The sequence below is a fragment of the Pseudopodoces humilis genome, chromosome 1 (genome assembly GCF_049639895.1).
Source record: "Pseudopodoces humilis isolate 2021_Gansu_Grassland_sample_001 chromosome 1, ASM4963989v1, whole genome shotgun sequence".
NCBI lineage: Eukaryota > Metazoa > Chordata > Aves > Passeriformes > Paridae > Pseudopodoces > Pseudopodoces humilis.
In genome coordinates, this window is record NC_142200.1 from 151134818 (window position 1) to 151155682 (window position 20865).

General features: G+C 52.2%; 1 protein-coding gene across 2 annotated transcripts; it reads left to right on the forward strand.

Annotated features, from left to right (window-relative positions):
• Positions 1 to 48: 48 nt before the first annotated feature.
• On the forward strand, positions 49 to 20384 carry KLHL18 (kelch like family member 18). Of its 2 annotated transcripts, none has more exons than XM_005532106.3 (10): positions 49 to 242; positions 9894 to 10024; positions 10115 to 10255; positions 12534 to 12732; positions 14599 to 14759; positions 14850 to 14986; positions 15958 to 16195; positions 16821 to 16925; positions 17796 to 17907; positions 18607 to 20384. In XM_005532106.3, exons 1-10 carry the CDS (start codon positions 105 to 107, stop codon positions 18991 to 18993), a joined length of 1749 nt encoding a protein of 582 aa, XP_005532163.2. In that variant the 5' UTR covers positions 49 to 104; the 3' UTR covers positions 18994 to 20384. The 2 variants fall into 2 exon arrangements, with proteins under 2 accessions (XP_005532163.2, XP_005532164.2); XM_005532107.3 differs by having other exon boundaries at positions 15973 to 16195.
• Positions 20385 to 20865: the final 481 nt, after the last annotated feature.

The following is a 20865-nucleotide window of genomic DNA, read 5'->3' on the forward strand; positions in this document are numbered from 1 at the left end:
GCTTCCGGGCGAGCCCGGAAGTGGCCTCGCATACGGCGGCCGGGCGGGGCCAGCGCGCGGCGGGGGCGAAGCGGGACGGCAGCGGGACGGGAGTGGCCGGGACGATGCTGGAAGCGGCGGCGGATCCGGAGCTGGATCCCGAGGATCTGGTGCATTTCTCGGTGGGAGACCTGCCCAGCCGCGGGTATGGAGTGATGGGCGAGATCCGGCGGCAGGGAAAGCTCTGCGATGTGACGCTCAAGGTGCGGCCCGGCCCCCGGGGGCGAGGGGGGGACGAGGGAGCACCCGAGCCCGGAGGGGTCTGAGCGGGGCTGAGGCACCTCGAGCCCTGAGGGAGAATGAGGGACCCCCCCGGTCCCTGATGGGGATGAGGGACCCCGACCCCTCAGGGGACTGAGAGACCTCGATTCCCCCCCGCTCCTGAGCGGGGACCCCGGTGCTTGAGGGGACATTGAGGGGGTGACGAGGTTTGGGGCTGAGGGGACTCACCCCAGTGCCCCTAAGAGGGAGCTGAGGGACCCCCCTGGTTCCTAAGGGGGCTGAGGGACCTCCACAGCCTTTGAGGGTCCCCAGCCTGAGAAGGGGGAGCTGAGGGACCCCCCTGGTTCCTAAGGGGGCTGAGGGACCTCCAGAGCCTTTAATGGTCCCCAGCCTGAGAAGGGGGAGCTGAGGGATCACCCCCATTGCTGGGGGCCCCCTTCTGGAGGGGGGGGCCTGAGGAACCCCCAGACCCCTGAGCAGGGACCCCAACCCTTCATGGAGGGGCTGAGGGACCCCCCAGGCTCTTCTCCAGAGGGAAGGAGGCAGCTGGAGTTCCCTGAGACCCCTTTGGTGGGGGATAAAGGGGAGAGGAGCGGGAGCTGAGGTCCCCCCCTTCCCAAGGCTTTGGCAGCAGAGGCAGAGCTGAGACCCCCCCAAACCCCCTCAGTGGGGTGTCAGCAGCTCTTGGAGCTTCCCAGCCTTGGGGGGTCTCTGAGGGCCTGTGGATCCAGGTTTATGGAGCAGCCTCTGGATACCTTTCCCAAGAAAACCATTCCCTTATAGGAACACCGCTTCTTTGCGCTGAAAAGAAAGAATCCACAAGCTTGGTAAATCCTCGGGATTGTGTCCCTGGCTCTGCAGGGAACGGCTGGGAGAGCTGGCAGAGTGTCCTGTGCCAGGCAGGAGCTGCTGGAATCCCTCAGGATTGCAGACTCGCAGGAGTTGCTGGGGTGGGAGGCACACGCAGCTCTGAGTCACTGCAGAATTAACTCGGCGCTTTAATTAACCGGGAAGGTGCTCCCAGCCTCCCTCACTCTGAAACCTGCCAGGGGAAGGAGCCGGCGGGGGCTGTGCCTGCCACGGAGACGGGATGTGGGATGGGGAACATTCCATGGATAGGGGCTGCTTCATCCCCCCGGGCAGGGATTGAGGCTTGGGGTCCTCCTTGGAAGAGGTTGTTCCTTCTGCAGGGTGATATCTGGGCTGGAGGCTGGGGGAATTCTGTGGTTTGGGATGCAGAGTGTAGTGTTTCTAGGATTAAACTGGATGTTGGTGTGGCAGGAGATGACCAGATCCTGGCAGTCCCACTAATAGGAGACAATAGGAGGAGGTTTATGATCCCAGTCTTATCTTGGATAAATTCCTCACCATTGTTTCGAAAATTCCTGTGAATAATTGTCCATTTCTGTGGATTTCCCATAGCAAAGAGCTGTTTAAATCCTCTGTCTCTACAGAGGTTTAAAATACATTAGGAAAGATCAAAACCATCACAGAACAGTTTGGGATGGAAGGAACCTTAAGGATCATCCAGTTCCATCCCATTCCATGGGCAGGGACACCTCCCACTGTCCCAGGTTGCTCCAAGCCCTGGCTTGGAATTCCAAGCATTTCATTCCTTTGATTTCTCTCTGGTCTTGAGTCATCCTGTGAAAACATCCCACCTTGTGCTGCTTCTGTCTCTTGGACATCCCTTTTTCCAGTGCCCACGTGTCTGGTGGTGATGGAATTAGTGCAGCCAAGCCTTCCCTCCCCATTCCCAGGAACAGGCTGGCTGCTCCAGCTGCTGGAGCTTTAAGCAGGAATTTTTCTCATCTTGAGCTTGGAGGTGGCTCTGGGTCACCCCAAACTCAGCCAGCACAAACTGTCTCTGCCCTGCCCAGGCTCGGGAAGGTTTTCCTGCTGGAAATCCAGGGTGGGTTTCCAGCAGGGACAGAGTTTGGATGATTCTTACCCAGAGTTAAGGAAGGAATGTGAAGGTCACAGAGCTGCTCCCAGGGCTGCAGCCAGGCTGGGAGAGCTAGGAATGTTCCCCTGGAGAGGAGAAGCTCCAGGGAGAGCTCAGAGCCCCTTGCAGGGCCTGAAGGGGCTCCAGGAGAGCTGGAGAGGGACTGGGGACAAGGGATGGAGGGACAGGACACAGGGAATGGCTCCCAGTGGTTGGATGGGATATTGGGAAGGAATTCCTGGCTGGGATGGAATTCCCAGAGCAGCTGTGGCTGTCCCTGGATCCCTGGCAGTGCCCAAGGCCAGGCTGGAGCAGCCTGGAACGTTGGGAGTGTCCCTGCCCATGGAATGGGATGGAACTGGATGATCCTTAAGATCCTTCCCAACCCAAACCATTCCAGGATTCTCTGATCAAAGCTTTGAGAAACATTCCAACCTGGAGGAACCCCCAGCTGCATCCTGATGCTCCCACACCACTGCACTGAACTGATTCCTCTTTTTTCCACTCCTGCTACTTTCTAAACCAAAAAGCTTCCAAACATCCCAGAAATTTGATCTTGATTTGCTCCCAGCTCATGGATTTGGGAAGTTCTTTTCTCTCTCTGTTTCTTTAACAGCTGCAGGTCAGGGCTGCTCCTGATGTTCCCTCACAGCTCCCTTTGGAGCCCCTCCCAGATGTTTAATTAAATATTCATTTGCTAGGAGCACACATGGATGGACTGGAGGGAGGAAGGGAGGGAGGAGACACACCTCATTCTGTGGTTAGTCCTTTTCCTTTGGAAAAAAAAGTAGGAATTTTCCTTAGGAAAGCCAAATTTCTGCTTTCTTCTCTGGTGCTGGTGAAAAGAACCAACCAAACCCTTTTCCCCAAATGATCCCCATCCCAGTCATGTTCTGGAAGGTGAAGCTGTGCTTTCCTCCTCATCCAGCTCTGGTGGTGATGGAAAAGATGATGGAGGTTCCAACAGGGGCAGGGAAACACCAGGCCTGGAATAATCCTGGAGAGAGCAGAAATGAGGCTTCTGAGCCCTTCTTTTTCCTTTTAGTGAGGTTTGAGGTTTTGAACTCCAGCTATGGACAAGCCAAGGGGCAGAATTCCTCCCTCAGAACTTCTCCCCATTATTTTTGGTGGATTTCCAGTCTTCTTCCCTTTGCAGCTCACAACTAAACGCTGCAAAAACCCCAAGAATTCCGGCACAGGGACAAGTGCCGGCGTTTGGGGCCGTTATTCCCTGAGCTGCAGATCCTGATCTGAAGCTCCTCAGTGCTGGTGTTCTTCCTGAGCATTGTTTCTGGAATTGTTTCACCCTTGCAGGATGAAAGCAGCCTGGGCAGCTTTGTTTTCTGGGATGTGCTGTCTGTGCTCCAGAGCTCCGAGCGCTCTCCGGGGACACATCATAGGCTGCTGGAATGTGCCGCTCCAGGAACCAGGATCCATCCTATTCCTTCATTACAAATGAAGAGGGAATTAATCCCTTCCTAGCTCCTGCTGGCTGGAGCTGGAGGAGAATGATCCAAGTGCCAGGCTGGCACCTCCAGAAATCCTGGCCAGACCGTGCCAAGAGGGAAGGTTTGTGCCAAATCCAATCCCAAATCCTTGGAGTGCGGAGTTGGTGTGAGCTCCTCTTGCTGCTGCAGCTCCTCCTGTGGATCTGAGCCGCTCCAATGCCATTTTTCCATGACTAACTCCAAGACTAATTAGGAAAGTCTCCTAAAATATAACCCAGGCCTGGCAAACTGAGACAATTCCCAGCTGTGGGGAGGGTACAGCATTTCCTTCGTGTTCAATCCCAGCATCACCATCAGGTCAGAGCCCTGGTGGCTCCTCTCCCATCCTGATCCCAGTTTTTCCAGAGCAGACTCCAAAGCCCCCAAACTGGAGCAGTTGCACCCCTGAGAGCTGATGCAGAGCCTCTGGATAAGTGGAATTCCAGACAGCTCAGGCTGCCTGATTCCAGCAGGATCCTTGAAAACTCAGTGCCTGGCTGTGCTGCAGATGTTGGGGTGTGTTTGGGAGATCCTGCAGGAAAACAGCCCTGGAAAGAGAGGGAATGTCTGTTTGATGGGAGAGATTGGAAAAGCAGATGATCCATTGTGCACAGGAGAGCAGCAGGATGAGGATGTGATTCCAACCTTGTCACCAACAGGCAGGAATTATTTGGGATTCTGCCTGGACATGATTTCCCCAAGCTCTTGGCTGCCATCAGCTCTTCCCTTACAAAAAATATGAGGATTTTTAGTTCCAGGAGAACACAAAAGTTCTTTTTGCTGTCCCTGAAGGAGCGTTGAGTAGGGCAGGGCTGGAGCTGATCCCCTCAGGATGCTCCCTGTCCATGTGGGAAATGGAGGGACTGGAATTCCAAAAAGCAGCTGGGCTTCCCTGAGCTGGCAGGGAATTCTCAGGGAATGTGGCTTTGTTGTACATCCAGAGGGGATGTGTCTTCTGCTTCAAAGGAATTGGTCACCATTTTCATGGAATCCTGGAATGGTTTGTGCTGCAGAGACCTTGAGGATCATCCCATTCCCACCCCTGCCATGGCAGGGACACCTCCCACTGTCCCAGGCTGCTCCAGCCTGGCCTTGGGCACTTCCAGGGATCCAGGGGCAGCCACAGCTTCTCTGGGAATTCCATCCCAGCCCTTCCCACCCTCCCAGCTGGAAATTCCTTCCCAAAATCCCATCCAGCCCTGCCCTCTGGCAGTGGGAAGCCATTCAGAATCCCCTTTTTCCTGCTGTCCCCACTGGGGGATCAGCCCAGGGCACAGAGGGGGGATCTGGCCGGAGAATGTGGAGCTCCTCATCCCCCAAGAACCCCAAATCCTTCCCTTATTGTTCACCCAGCCTGGATTTGTGTTTGGGATTGTCCTGATCCAGGTCCATCCCATTTCCTGTTCCTGGCACAACAGGGCTCTGAGGGATCGGCACCAGCTCAGCCTCTGTGCCCTCAGTGCCAAAATCCAGAGATGGCTTTGGGGTTTTTGGGAATCTCTGCAGCACAAAACTCAGCGAGTTCTCAGCGCTGCAGGGCCATGACGTCAGGAGCACAAGAAATGCCTTTCTCCCACCTACACCGTTTTCCTTGGGAGAAAGGATCCTTGTGCCCTGGAATTTGTTAACATTTGGGAGAAAGGCTCCCTGTGCCCTGGAATTTGGGGCTGTGGGGGTGTCTGGGGGCAGATTCCTTTGGTACCCGCTCCAAGACACGTCAGAAGGGAATTCTGAGATTCCTGGGGTCAGGAGTGATGCTTGCAAAGTTCTTTTTTCTGGAAAACACAGTATTTTGCCTTAAAAGCAGAGGACCTAAAATTATAGATTGTAAAACAGAACCTTCTGGAATGGTATCAGGAAGAGGATGAGCTCTTCCTCACTTTGTCCTGAGGTGACTCCAGAGTGACTCCATCAGAAAAGTGCATTAATTTAGGCATGGAAAGGGGCTGGAGGTAGGGAGCACTTTGGGAAAGAGGATCTGAGGATGAGCTGGATGAACACGTGCTGAAGGCTCATCCTTGGAAGGATTTTCCATATTCCACTGGAAAATCTTGTCCTTTGCCTGCAGCAGGAAACGCAGTGGTTCCCTGGGGGCTGATGGAATGAATCCCGGATTTCCACCATGCCAGGAGCAAGTTCCAAGCAGAAGGAATCCCAGCTTTTGTCTTGTCCAGCACCAGGGAATATTCCCTGGGCTCTTTGCTCCGTGGATCTGGCTGCTCACAGGGAGAATTCCCGGTCTGGCAGCACTGCCCAGACCCATCCCAGTGATGATTTCATCCCAGCAGGAATCCTGCAGGATGACTGGGAATGTTTGTTCCTGCCAGGCCCAGGTGTGTGGGAGATCCCGAGGCTCCTCGTGGGGTCACAGCTGTGAATCCCTGCAATGTCCCTTGGGCAGGGACATGGAATCATGGAATGGTTCAGGTTGGAAAAGCCCTCTTGGCTCACTGACACCCCTGACCGTGTCCCCAAGTGCCACATCCACATGGATGTCACATCCTAACAGGGATGGGGAGCCACCTCTGCCCTGGGCTGTCCCTTCCACCCTTTCCATGAGGGAATTTTCCCAATTTCCCACTGAACATCCCTGGCCCAGCCTGAGGCCATTCCCTTTCCTCCTGTCCCTGTTCCCTGGGAGCAGAGCCCGACCCCCCCTGGCTGTCCCCTCCTGCCAGGGACTTGTGCAGAGCCAGAAATTCCCCCTGAGCCTCCTTTGCTCCAGGCTGAGCCCCTTTCCAGCTCCCTCAGGAATTCTCCAGCCCTTTCCCAGCTCCCTCAGGAATTCTCCAGCCCCTTTCCCAGCTCCCTCAGGAATTCTCCAGCCCCTTCCCATCTCCCTCAGGAATTCTCCAGCCCCTTCCCAGCTCCCTCAGGAATTCTCCAGCCCCTTCCCAGCTCCCTCAGGAATTCTCCAGCCCTTTCCCAGCTCCCTCAGGAATTCTTCAGCCCTTTCCCAGCTCCCTCAGGAATTCTCCAGCCCCTTCCCATCTCCCTCAGGAATTCTCCAGCCCCTTTCCCAGCTCCCTCAGGAATTCTCCAGCCCTTTCTCAGCTCCCTCAGGGATTCTCCAGCCCCTTCACAGCTCCCTCAGGAATTCTCCAGCCCCTTCCCAGCTCCTTCAGGAATTCTCCAGCCCTTTCCCAGCTCTCTCAGGAATTCTTCAGCCCTTTCCCAGCTCCATTCCCTTCCCTGGACACCCTCCAACTCCTCAATGTCAATTTTGTCATGAGGAGCCCAGAGCTGCCACCTGGGCTCTTGTAATTTACAGTTATTTGGTGAAATAAGGGCTTTTTTCTCCTCCTTTTTTCTCCTCCTTGGGTCACACTTCAGGCTTGGGGTTTGAATAAATATAACCTTGGTGTTGAAATTCCTGTTATCTTTAGCTATAAAGATAATTTTGCTTATAAATAGAAGGTTGCTGGGTGCATTTGAAGCAGGTGTTTCACTTTAAGGGGCTCCTGGTCAATTTTAGCACCACTTTCCATTTATTAAAAAGCTGAAATGAGATTTGGACAGTTGTGATTTTTGGCAGCTTGGGCTTAGTGGGGGGAAATGGAAGTCAAGTAAAATGTTGCTTTTCTTGCACACTCGGCCTGAATGGGAGCACTGATCCAAACAAACCAAATGAACTCTTCCAGCTGGAGTGAATTCCTTACAGAATTTTAGAGATAAGAGGAGGCTTTGTTCTTTCACCTTTCAGAAACAGCAAGAGGAAAACCGGAGTTTTTCTGTGTTTTGGGATGTTTGAGACACCTGGGAAGGGATTTTCCAGCAGCACAGACCCTCATATTGGGATTTCTCATATGGGGAGGGGCTGTCTGCTCTCAGGTTCTGGAATCACTTCCCTTTGTGGCATTTCCTTATGAAATTCGCTGTATTTTTGTATTTTTAAAGCTCAGCCAGGGTGGGAACCTGCTCTGCCACCATTCCATCCTCTCCAGGGCCAGATCCTGACTCCTTTTCCCAGAGATTCCCCGTCCCACCAGGAGGAGGCTGGCAGTGTGTCTTGGTTTAGGGTTTTAGATGGTTTAGATTTAGGGTTTTATGGTTTTTTTGGTTTAGATTCTGCAGCTATCTCAAGTCTGGGAGCCTCTGGGATGTTTTCCATGTGGTTTTGGGTTAGGAGAAGGGATTGGTCCAGCCCTTCATCCCTCAAAGTCACACACAGATATAAATGGGAAGGGTTTTTTTCCCATCAGCTATCAGAATCCCGACCCCTTCACTTCCTGATTTCACTCTGGGGATCAGGAATGCTGCAAAATCCAGGAGGATCCAGGATCTGTGCACCATAATCCAGGCACAGAGGACAGATGGAAAAGGATTCAGGCACAGCTGAGCTGCCCAGGACAGAGACCAGGCTCTCCAAAAGTGCCTCTTTTTTAACACCTGGCAGGAATTTTACTTTCTAAACCCCCAGCAAGTTTGTGATTCCTGGGTCTGAGGGAGCCAGGAGGCACTGCTGGGAATCCTGGAATTCCTGGATCCAAACAGCATTCCTCTTTCCTCTGGAGATGACGTGGGGTGAGGATTTTGCAGAGGAGAAGAGCAGAATTCCCTGGATAACCTGGAGGAAGGGCCCTGCTGTTCCAGCTGCTTTTTCCCATAAAACAAAACTCTGACAGGAAATTTTTGCTTAAGTGAGGAAAAAAGGGAAGCTGGGATGAGTCAGATTGATGTGGAAATTGGGGGAAAAAGCTCTGAGAGAAATAATCAGAGCAAAGACATGACTTGTGTTAGATACAGGTAAAGATATTATGAAAGAAATAAAAATATAAAATACATTAAAATATAAATAAAATTATAAAATAAAATATAAATATAAATAAATATAAATATGTTTTTATCTATATAAATATATATAAACAAAAATATTAAAAATATAAGTAATATATAATATAGAATAATAATGTATACATAAATATGTATTTTTATTTATCTACATAAATATATATAAAAATATATAAATAATATATAAATATGTATCATATAAAAGAATAATATATAAATATATTTTTTATTTAGCTAAATATATATAAACAAGTATATATAAATAAAATATATATAAATATATATAATATAAAAGAATATATATAAATATATATTTTTATTTATCTATATAAATATATATAAACAAAGATGTATAAATAAAATATAACTGAAATATATATTAATTAAAATAATAATATATATAAAATATAAATAAAATCTATGAATAAAAATCTAAAATATATTAAGATATAAATATAACTAAAATATATATAATTAAAATAATAATATATATAAAATATAGATAAAATCTATAAATAAAAATCAAAAATATATTAATATATAAATATATTTTTATTATTATATATTTATTAATGTATAAAATATTAAATATAGTTTAAGCCCTGCTGCTCTAGCTAAACTAACAGCTGGCTTGTCAGTTCCCATAAGAAAAAATAAAAAAAAATATGAAGCGCTTAGCACAAAAACCTGTTTTAGTAAAAAAACTGTTTGCTCCAACATAAAGAATAAATCTACCCCATCAAAATCAGTAAAGATGTAAACAATTTAAGAATAGTCTCGACATGTACACACAAAAACACATTTTAACCAATAAATTGGTTAAATTTTGGGTTCATTTTAACCAAAATAATTAAAAATAAAATAAAAAAATAAAACCTGTCAGCCAATTTGAGTTAATCACTAAGTCTGTAAAAGCTGTATAAAAATTAGCTATGTAATTAAATACTAATAAATAATAACTTAAAAACCCCTGCAGAATAAACATAAATAGAAAACTGCATCCAAATATTTTTTCCTCTTATTAAAAGGATGAAATCCCTACAAAGCACCTCTCCACTGGTACTTCTGACAAATTTTGAGAATGGAAAGTGAGTTCTTAAAACACAAAGTTCTGGCCATTTGAAATGAAAGATGGCCAAAATCAGCAGCCTTGATTTTTCATGAAATCCTTATGGCAGATCAAAGGGAATAGGGGGGAAAATTCCCATTTTTTGTGTTTATTTTTAAGCATCTCCCAAGGTTTTCTTCCTACAGAGCTTTTAGCTCGGATCTGATGCATCTCCCCATTCATTTTTATCAGAATAAATCAATTTAAGGTGATTTTTCTTTATGGCAACACGTGCTGAATGGCAAGATTTGGATGCTGCAGGTGCTGATCCTTCTTTTCCTCCCTGTTCTCCCCGGTTTAGGTCGGGGACCACAAGTTCAGCGCCCACCGGATCGTTCTGGCAGCTTCCATCCCTTATTTCCACGCCATGTTCACCAACGACATGATGGAGTGCAAGCAGGATGAGATCGTCATGCAGGGCATGGATCCCAGGTAAAACCCCTCGGGAATAATCACCAGAGCTCTGTGCAAGGCTCAGAGCTGGAATTCCCTGGATTTGCTGCCCTTTCTCCCTGTTTTTAGTGCACTGGAGGCTCTGATCAACTTCGCCTACAACGGGCACCTGGCCATAGACCAGCAGAACGTGCAGTCCCTGCTCATGGGGGCGAGTTTCCTGCAGCTGCAGAACATCAAGGACGCGTGTTGCACCTTCCTCAGGGAGAGGTGAGTGGGATGAGGGGATCCTGAGGGAATTCCAGGGGGATTCCAGCTGCTCCCCAACAGCAGCAGCAGAGAGGTTCAGTCACCCGTGTCCAGCTTGGGAGCAGGTTCCTGCTGGCTGGCGCTGCCTGCCCGGAGGAGGTACGGGAAGAGCCGGGCACGGAGAGCTCCGGAGGGATCGCGGATCACGGATCATGCAGGAGAGGGGCTGAAGGGCTGATGCAGGGAAGATGCTGCCAGGCAGCTCTTTGGCTCTGCCAGCATTCCAAAGTTTCCTGGCACAAAACCCATGGCAAAGAACTTTCCCAGCAGAGCACGACAAACTTGCGACGTATTTTCCTTGCCTCTCCTAAAATATCCCAGCCTTTCTGCTCCAGCTGCTTCTTAGGCTTGGAAAACACCTCGATATTTAATTTAAAGGACATCTTGATAGTCTGTTTCCCATTTTGAAACCCTCAGGCTGTTGCCTGCAGTCGTTTCCATCCATCCTTCTCCAGAGCTTGCCCAAACGATCCTGGTTTAATGGAACTTTTCCTCTTCCTGGTTTCTCCATCCTGCGGCTCTTGTGGAGAAGTTTTCCACATCAAGTTGAAGAAAGCACGAGGATGTGTCCTTGTAGCAAGATGAGGAGTGTGAATCCTGAAATTTGGCATTTGTGGGGTTATGGAACATAAAATGGGCTGGGATAGACCTTAAAGCCCTTAAAGTCCATCCCATTGCAGCCCTGCCGTGGCAGGGACACTTCCCACTGTCCCAGCTTGGTCCAAGCCTTGGACACTTCTAGGGATCCAGGGCATCCACAGCTTCTCTGGGAATTCCATCCCAGCCCCTCACCACTCTCCCAGGCAGGAATTCCTTCCCAATATCCCATCCATCCCTGCCCCCTGGCAGTGGGAAGCCATTCCCCCTTCTCCTACCATTCCCATTCCCTGCAGAATAACTGATCCCTCCTTTGTGGTGACACGGTGAAGGACCTTGGCCAGCCACAGGAATCAACACCCAGAGCAAAACTGAGGAGTTTTCCCTTTCTGAGAGCCCATCCTGGCAGGAATTGCCCTTCCTGCTGCCAGGGGAGGAACACAGCGCCTCAGCCCAGGAGCTGCACAGGAAACTCTGGCAGAGCCCTAAATTAGTCCCAGGTTTTTCAATTTCCTCGCTGCTGCTTGGCTGTGAGGCTGTTCCTGCAGCATGGTCTGGAGATGGAAAGCTGGGATAGTCTTTGTCCACATTCCACATGGATTCTCAGCCATGCCAGAGGGTCTGAGGTGTTCAGTTTTCCCAGCCTGGCTTCTCTGCAGCTGCTCAGGGCATTCCGTGGTGTGATGTCAAACACAGCCACCAAATATAGGGATTGGGCACCAAAATTCTCCCAAATCCACCAGGTGTGCTCCATGAAGTCCAGCTGCCAGATTGGTTCACAAGCCAAAATGAGTGGATTCTGGCCACCCTGGAGAGCAGGGACATGGACACTGAGCTCTCCTTCTTGAGTAGAGTTGAGAATTGGGAGATTTTTAGGTAACTGTGTTGTAACCAAATCCTGTGGGAGCCCTCGGAGTCACCCTCATGTGACAGTTCCCCAGCCAACAGCTCAGGAGGGACCTGGAGCTGCTGGAGAGATCCAGAGGAGGCCCCGGAGCTGCTCCAGGGCTGGAGCCAGGCTGGGAGAGCTGGGAATGTTCCCCTGGAGAGGAGAAGCTCCAGAGAGAGCTCAGAGCCCCTTGCAGGGCCTGAAGGGGCTCCAGGAGAGCTGGAGAGGGACTGGGGACAAGGGATGGAGGGACAGGACACAGGGAATGGCTTCCCACTGCTTGGATGGGATATTGGGAAGGAATCCCTGGCTGGGGGGGTGAGGGGGCTCTGGTACAGGGTGCCCAGGGAAGCTGTGGATGCTCCCAGAGCCACCTGGATCTATCGAAAGCCTCTTTGAGACAAGGGGACATTTGTGTTTTCCATCCTCTGGCTCTGCCTTGGATTCTCCTGGAGCTCCCGGTGCAGATCAGCTCCTGGGTGAGCTGGAATCAGCCATCACTGGAGAGGACACATCTTTCACTGCATTGTCCTCCAAGGCTTCCCAGAGTCCTGGGATGGTTTGGGTTGGAAAAGACCTCAAAGCCCATCCCATTCCCACCCTCTGCCACGGCAGGGCCACCTCCCGCTGTCCCAGGCTGCTCCAGCCCCAATGTCCAACCTGGCCTTGGGCACTGCCGGGGATCCAGGGGCAGCCACAGCTTCTCTCCCATTAACCTGACATTCCCATTGCTCCCCTCCTCCCCTTTTCCAGGCTTCATCCCAAGAACTGCCTGGGTGTCCGGCAGTTTGCCGAGACCATGATGTGCACGGTGCTCTACGATGCCGCCAACAGCTTCATCCACCAGCACTTCGTGGAGGTCTCCATGTCCGAGGAGTTCCTGGGCCTGCCCTTCGAGGATGTCCTGGAGCTCATCTCCAGGGATGAGCTCAACGTCAAGTCCGAGGAGCAGGTGGGGACCTGGTGTTTGATCTTGAGGGGGTTTCTCACTGCTTGGGAATGGGAATGGGAATGGGAATGGGAATGGGAATGGGAGTGATCCTATTGCTGGGCTGAGTGAGGCTGAGCTGTCCTGGCACTGGGGACACTCAGAGGTGCTGGACAGAGCTGTGATGGTTTCCTGTGCCTACTCCAGACTGACTTGTTCCTAAAGAAACAGGAAGCAGGGCTTTTTTAGGATCCCAGAATCGTTGAGGTTGGAAAAGCCCTCAGAGATCATCAAGTGCAACACTTCCCCCAGCACTGCCAAGGCCACCCCTGTCCCCAAGTGTCACATCCACAGGGCTTTTAAATCCCTGCAGGGATGGGAACTCCACCCCTGCCCTGAGCAGCTGGGCCAGGCCTGGACAGCCCTTCCCAGGAAGGAATTTTTCCAAATTCCTGCCTAAACCTCTGCTGGGACAGCATGAGGCTGTTTCCTCTCCTTCTGTCCATTGTTCCCTGAGGAAAGAGCTGGAATCCCACCTGGCTGCACGCTCCTGACAGGGAGTTTTGGGGAGTGGAGAAGAGTTTAGGGTGTTTCCACAGCCTTGAGAATCCATGAGCAGGGAAAGCAGAGCTTGTCCTTGAGCCTGGAAATCTGTCCTGCTGTTCCTGAGGAGGTGACAAAGGCAGAGCAGACCTCCAGCTTCTCCTTGTAGGGTAAAAACCTGCTTCTTTAATCAGGCTTAGAGAGGGAGGGGAACCTGCCTCACATTCCAGCCACATTCCTGTGTCATACCAAGAATTCCTCCCTCTGTTTTCCCCAGAGCAGGTAGGAGCCAAAAGAATCCATCCTGGGGACATTTCACCTGCCAGCCCCACTCTTCAGGAATTCCAGTAGCACCCTGCAGAGGGGAAGAAAGTTGGTTTGGGGTGTTTAATCCCTGCAGTGCTGTTGGAGAAGCATTTTTTCACTGGAAAGTTTGGGAATTGTGTTGGGAGAGACTCCAGATGCCACTGTGCAAGAATGACTCGATGGTTTTGTTGTGGTCAGTTGTAAAGGCTGCAGTAACTTTAACGGGGAGTGCTGTGGACCCAGGAATGTGTGTCCCAAATTAAAGTGGGACCAGGGCACAGGGATCCTTTTGTAGCTGGGAGTCATCCAGTGGGGTTCAGAGAGCTCTGTCCCTTCCAGAGTCTGGGATGGAGCCTGGAGGGACCAGCTCAGCCCCAGGGGTCTCCAGTGTAGCTGTCCAGAGTGAACAGGTGGATCCAGCACCATTCCCAGTCTTCTTTCCCAGTTTACAGATTTCTGTCACTAAATAAACACAGTTTTGTGCTCTGTGCCACCTCCTCTGCCAAAATCCTCCTTGCAGCTCCCTCATCTCCCTACAAACTTTTGTGCTGAGTGTCCCATCCCACGGGACAGATCAGGATTCTGGGAAGCAGGGAAAGAAACCTGCATGGAGCCAGGCTGGGAGAGCTGGGAATGTTCCCCTGGGGAGGAGAAGCTCCAGGGAGAGCTCAGAGCCCCTTGCAGGGCCTGAAGGGGCTCCAGGAGAGCTGGAGAGGGACTGGGGACAAGGGATGGAGGGACAGGACACAGGGAATGGCTCCCACTGCTTGGATGGGATATTGGGAAGGAATTCCTGGCTGGGAGGGTGGGGAAGGGCTGGGATGGAATTCCCAGAGCAGCTGTGGCTGCCCCTGGATCACTGGAAGTGCCCAAGACCAGGCTGGAGCAGCCTGGGACAGTGGGAGGTGTCCCTGCCATGGCACTGGATGATCCTGAAGATCCCTTCCCACCCAAACCATTCCAAGATCTCACTCCATTTCATTCCCATCCACTTGCAAAACTCCCAAAAACTCCCAACTTCCCACCTCTGTTTCCTGGCAGGTGTTTGAAGCTGCCCTGGCCTGGATCCGGTACGACCGAGACCAGAGGGAATCCTTCCTGCCCGAGCTGCTCTCCAAAATCCGGCTGCCCCTGTGCCGGCCGCAGTTCCTCACGGACCGCGTGCAGCAGGACGACCTGGTGCGCTGCTGCCACAAGTGCAGGTGAGGCCTGGCCACCGAGTCAGCAGGATGGCAAAGCCAGACCCTTCAGACTCCAGACAGATCTCCTCTTCAATGATTCCATGATTTCAGGGATCTGGTTGACGAAGCCAAGGATTACCACCTGATGCCGGAGCGCCGGCCGCACCTGCCGGCGTTCAAGACGCGGCCGCGGTGCTGCACATCCATCGCGGGGCTGATTTACGCCGTGGGGGGACTCAATTCAGCAGGTACCTTGCAGTGGAAAGACCACCAGGGGCTGGGTGAGATGCTGGGATGCTGGAATTCCCTCCTGTGGAAGCGTGGAGTGGTTTCTCCTCCTCCACACAGCGCTCTGACCCTTCTGGTGAAACCTTCAGGGTGGTCGTGCCCGTAGTTTAACATCTCCCATCTGAAATCCTGCCCGGGTGAGGCTTTTTTAGGACACTTTGAGGATGGTGTCCTTGCCTGGAGGCCCGAGCAGGACTTGAAGGGATCTCCACAATGTTGTGGAATTACGAAACTTTGATATCAGCCTCACCACGGCGTGAAAAGGGAACAGAAAGTGACCGGGGGAAAAAGCTTTTAGGGAGGAGCTGCGCTCCCGGGAAGCAGCGACACCACGGACGGGACTCGCAGGTCTCTGCTGCCCCTTGGAGGACAGCGGAGGTTCCACATGTGCAGAGGGAACTCGCCGAGGCTCCTTGTGCAGAGCACGGGAGAGCTCAGAAACGTTCCCTGATCTTTTTGAGTGTGGGAACAACGGGAATTGTTCAGAGCGGGATCTGTGGGTGAGCAGGGATATGGGAAATGTCTCTGTGGGAGCAGGTAGGCTGAGAATAGGATGTGAGAGCCCAGGACAGAGAATCCCAGAATGGTCTGGGTTGGAAGGGACCTTAAGGATCATCCCATTCCACACCTTCCACTGTCCCAGGCTGCTCCAGCCTGGCCTTGGGCACTTCCAGGGATCCAGAGGCAGCCACAGCTGCTCTGGGCACGCCATTCCAGGGCCTGCCCACCCTCACAGGGAAGAATTTCTTGCCCTGCCCCAAGTACAGCACTTGGCACTTCGTTGAACCTCATGAGGTTCCCATTCCTTTTTTTTCCCAAAGAAAAACAGGCAAATTCCCCAAGCCCACCTTTAGACACACAACAGCACCCTCTACCCTCCCCCCTCGCTATCCCAGGGCTTCATCAGGTCTCCCTCTTTTAATTTGAGTAGCAAATTTCTATGCAGGCGACTCTCTGAACGTGGTGGAGGTGTTTGACCCCATTGCCAACCGCTGGGAGAAGTGCCAGCCCATGGCCACGGCGCGGAGCCGCGTCGGCGTGGCCGTGGTCAACGGGCTGCTCTACGCCATCGGCGGCTACGACGGCCAGCTGAGGCTCAGCACCGTGGAGGTTTACAACCCCGACAGCGACTCCTGGTCCAAAGTGGAAAGCATGAACAGTAAAAGGAGGTACGTGCAGCTGGCTGGGAAGAGATTTCTGGAAAAGCAGGGGAAAAAGGAGGTTGGGTGTGGTAGGTGGTGCAGGATGTGTTTTGTGTGGGGGGGAGAAATGGGAGAGGAGGTGTGGGGGCAGCTGGGGTTTCCTTGTTTAGTTTTTGGTGCAGCCAGGTGGGGGTTGGGCTCTGCTCTCAGGGAACAGGGACAGGACAAGGGGAAATGGCCTCAGGCTGGGCCAGGGGAGTTCAGGTTGGATACAGGGAAAATTCCTGCTGGAAGGGGTCGTCCAGCCCTGGCCCGAGCTGTGCAGGGGGTGTTTGTGCCCCTCACCAGGATTCTCAGCCGCTCCCGCTGCTCCAGCCCCTTCCCCAGCTCCATCCCCTTCTCTGGACACAGTTCAGCCCCTCAATATCTTTTCTTGTTGTGAGGGGCCCAAATCCAAACCCAGGATCCGAGCTGCTCCTGCCATGAGCACCTTTCCCCTTTTCCAGCTCAGAGTTCAGGTGGCACTGAGCAGTTTGGGGGTGAATCCAGGGAAAAGGCGGTTTGGCGGGGATGACACGGGCAGGGGTCACGGCGTTGGGGACGGGGTGGCAGCACCTGCAGCCACCTCACGGGGTCCTGCTGTTCCTTGCAGCGCCATGGGGACGGTGGTGCTGGATGGGCAGATCTACGTGTGCGGTGGGTACGATGGAAACTCATCCCTCAACTCGGTGGAGTCCTACTCTCCAGAAACAAACAAGTAAGTGTGTCTTCTCTTATTCTTTTTCTTCTATGTTTTTCTTTCCTCCTGGATTTCTCAGTCCCCTCTGGGCTGAGCTCCTTTGGGATCCTCCCTCGTGGGGAGCCCTGCTTATCTCAGTTCTCTGGGATTGAAGAAAACTCCCAAGCTCGTTAGAATCTTGTTTCTCATGTTTATTAGAAAGTCATTACGAAACTTGGCAGGTCTCTCCAGACTTTCTACACAAGCTCAATTCACCACAACCTGGCTCATTTTGCTCTGATGGTACAAAATGGCCCCAAACCACGCAGCTGCTTCACCTTTATTTCTATTTTTACCCTATTAACTACAGACACATGTATTGCTTTTATATTTTAACAAATAAGTTTTCTATATCTACTCACGTAATTAAAACTGCAACTAACTCTAAACCAATCACTCTTTGTGCTCCCAAAAACTGCAGATTCATGGAGAAGAAGGAAGAACTAAAAACCACACCATTTTTCCTTCATCTTTATTCCATGTATTAAACCCCTCTAAAATCTACATTTTTCACCTCAGTGACATACTAAACATTTTACTACTTTTTACTTAATTTTTTACAAATCCTGGTTTACCCAGGGGTATTTGGAAGCCTTTCTGTCAATAGCAAATAGGATTGATACTATTTTGGAGAAGAGAACAGAGAAATGTCTCTCCATTTCTGGATTCCTTCAGCAAGAGCCTTTCGTGTGCCAGAGCTTTTCCAGGAGCTTCCCCTCCGGTGTTCCGTGTCCTGGCACCGCCGGGCATGTGGGCTGTGAGAATGCTTTGAATGAGGAGGAATCCAGGAGTAGGAAATCATGGAATAATCTGTAGGAGTGTTGCTAAGCTCTCCCCTCTCCCTCCCAGGTGGACAGCAGTGACCCCCATGAGCTCCAACCGCAGCGCTGCCGGGGTCACCGTGTTCGAGGGACGGATCTACGTGTCCGGAGGCCACGACGGGCTCCAGATCTTCAACAGCGTAAGGCTCTGGGCAGGGCTCGTCCCCTGCACCTCAGGCTGGGGCTGGAAGGTTCTGGGTCCTTTCCCTGTGCATCCAGACAGCCCCGAGCAGTTGTGCCACCAAATTGTGTCACTTCCACCAGTAACAGAAAACCCCGAGCTGGAACAGAAGTGACTCGTTTATCCACTGAGGGTGTTCTGAGGGCTGGAGCCCCTGGGATATGGAGACAGGCTGGCAGAGAAGGCTCCAGAGAGAGCTCGGAGCCCCTTCCAGGGCCTACAGGGGCTCCAGGAGAGCTGCAGAGGGACAAGGGATGGAGGGACAGGACACAGAATGGTTTTAAGCGGAAGGAGGGGAGATTTAGGTGGGATATGGGGAAAGAATTCCCAGCTGTGGCTGCCCCTGGATCCCTGCCCAAGGCCAGGCTGAACAGGGCTTGGAGCACCTGGGGTAGTGGAAGGTGACCCTGCCCACGGCACTGGATGAGCTTTAAGGTTTCTTCCAACCCAAACCCTTCAGGCACAATCCCATAGCAGCTGAACTTTTAACCAAGGGCAGTTCAGTCCTCTCAGCCGCTCCTCCTGCTGAGACCCTTCCCCAACTCCCTTCCCTTCCCTGGGAAGCCTCTCCCTGTCCCGTCACCAGCTTGGAGATGCCGCAGCAGGGTCACCTTCCCAGGGCAGCATCATCCCTAACTGCAGCCGTGCTCCCCGGCAGGTGGAATACTACAACCCGCACACCTCCAGCTGGCACGCGGTGGCGCCCATGCTGAACAAGCGGTGCCGGCACGGCGCGGCCGCGCTGGGCAGCCGCATGTTCGTGTGCGGCGGCTACGACGGCTCCGGTTTCCTCAGCGCCGCCGAGGTCTACAGCTCCGTGGCCGACCAGTGGTACCTGATCGTGCCCATGAACACCCGGCGCAGCCGCGTGTCCCTCGTGGCCAACTGCGGCCGGCTCTACGCCGTGGGCGGCTACGACGGACAGTCCAACCTCAGCTCGGTGGAGATGTACGACCCCGAGACCAACCGCTGGACGTTCATGGCGCCCATGGTGTGCCACGAGGGCGGGGTGGGCGTGGGCTGCGTGCCGCTGCTCACCATCTGAGCCTCGCCGTCTTCACACGGGGGGTTTTGGGGGCGTCTCGTCGGCGACGAGCGTGCCAGGATTTCCAGGTGCTCCATCCGAACGCTGAGGAACTCGACGGAGTAATCCCCACACGTAACTTTTTTGGGTTGAAGGTCCTGAAAGGTCAAATGTGGTGAGTTTATGTGCAAGCAAAGATGTCTCGGCCTCCGCCAGAGCCGAGGCCGAGCTCATCCATCCATCCATCCATCCATCCATCCATCCATCCATCCATCCATCCCTCAGCGGTTGCACCTTTGGGAAGTGCCGTTGTGGGCTGGGGGAAGGCGCCAGGCTTCATTGTGACATAAAAACTGCCACCTGGAGGACCTGGAAAATCCACCTGCACCTTGTGGAAGCAGCAAAACCACCTTGAGCCCCCCTCCCAGGGGTGTCAGCAGTGATTTGGGGGGTCCTGGTCGCACAGGGGGGTCTCCAACCAAGATAAACGTGGAGCTGTGGCCTCTGGGAACTTCTTACACAAGACACCCCCAGTTCCTCGTGCTTTCCTCAGCTTGATGTGGAAAACTTCTCCACAAGAGCCGCAGGATGGAGAAACCAGGAAGAGGAAAAGTTCCGTTAAACCAGGATCGTTTGGGCAAGCTCTGGAGAAGGATGGATGGAAAAGACTGCAGGCAACAGCCTGAGGGTTTCAAAATGGGAAACAGACTATCAGGATGTCCTTTAAATTAAATATCGAGGTGTTTTCCAAGCCTAAGAAGCAGCTGGAGCAGAAAGGCTGGGATATTTTAGGAGAGGCAAGGAAAATACGTCGCAAGTTTGTCGTGCTCTGCTGGGAAAGTTCTTTGCCATGGGTTTTGTGCCAGGAAACTTTGGAATGCTGGCAGAGCCAAAGAGCTGCCTGGCAGCATCTTCCCTGCATCAGCCCTTCAGCCCCTCTCCTGCATGATCCGTGATCCGCGATCCCTCCGGAGCTCTCCGTGCCCGGCTCTTCCCGTGCCACCCTGGGCACAGCCATACCTCCTCCGGGCAGGCAGCGCCAGCCAGCAGGAACCTGCTCCTGGCTGCGAGGGATTTGGGATCTCCCCCACCCCGTGTCCATCCCGGTGTTCCGAGGGGCTGGGAGGAGCGGGATGCGCCCCCCAACCCCGCTCCTGTGTCCGTTCCTGCTCCCAGCATCCCTGGGATTGACTCTGGCTGTACATGTGGATGTCAATATTGGGGTACTGTGTATATTTTAGGGTCTATAATGAGCATATCTGGGTATAAATGTGATCTATCAGTACATATCCGTTTCTCCCACATCTATCCACTGCTGGCTCCCCAGGAATGGGAATCCTTTGGACTTTTCTGTGCTGCTCAGACTTTAAAAAGAAAACAAACAAAAAAAACCACAAATACTTGGATCAGAATGAAGTTGTTGCCCATGGCATCTTCTCTTCTCCAGGACCCATCCCAATGTTCTCCATGGGCTCTGGTGAGCTGCTCTCCTGGTGTTCCATTTTCCCTCCTCCCTCCCACCTGGGGCTTGTGTCCGTAAGAATGGGAATATTGGAATAAATACCTTTGGAATAGCAGCAGCTCCTCTGAGGCCGGGGCTGCCGATGGCCCCTGGGATTCCTTCCCCAGGGATTTCTTTGCTTTTCCATTGTGGATGAAGCAAAGAGAAAGGGGAGCTCCAAAGGCACCAGGAAAATACTGAATTTTGGGGAAATGAGACCCGCTCACCCAGGGAAGGCAAACTGGGAGAGCAGGATCCACATGGTGTAGTCCTCGGCAAAACCTGGGCGCTGGATGAATCTGAGCAGGGTGAGAGGGACATAAAAAACCCAAAATGGTGTAAAGAAACCGGGAGAGGGGAGGGGGCTCCTGGTTCTTGTGTCAATGGGAAGC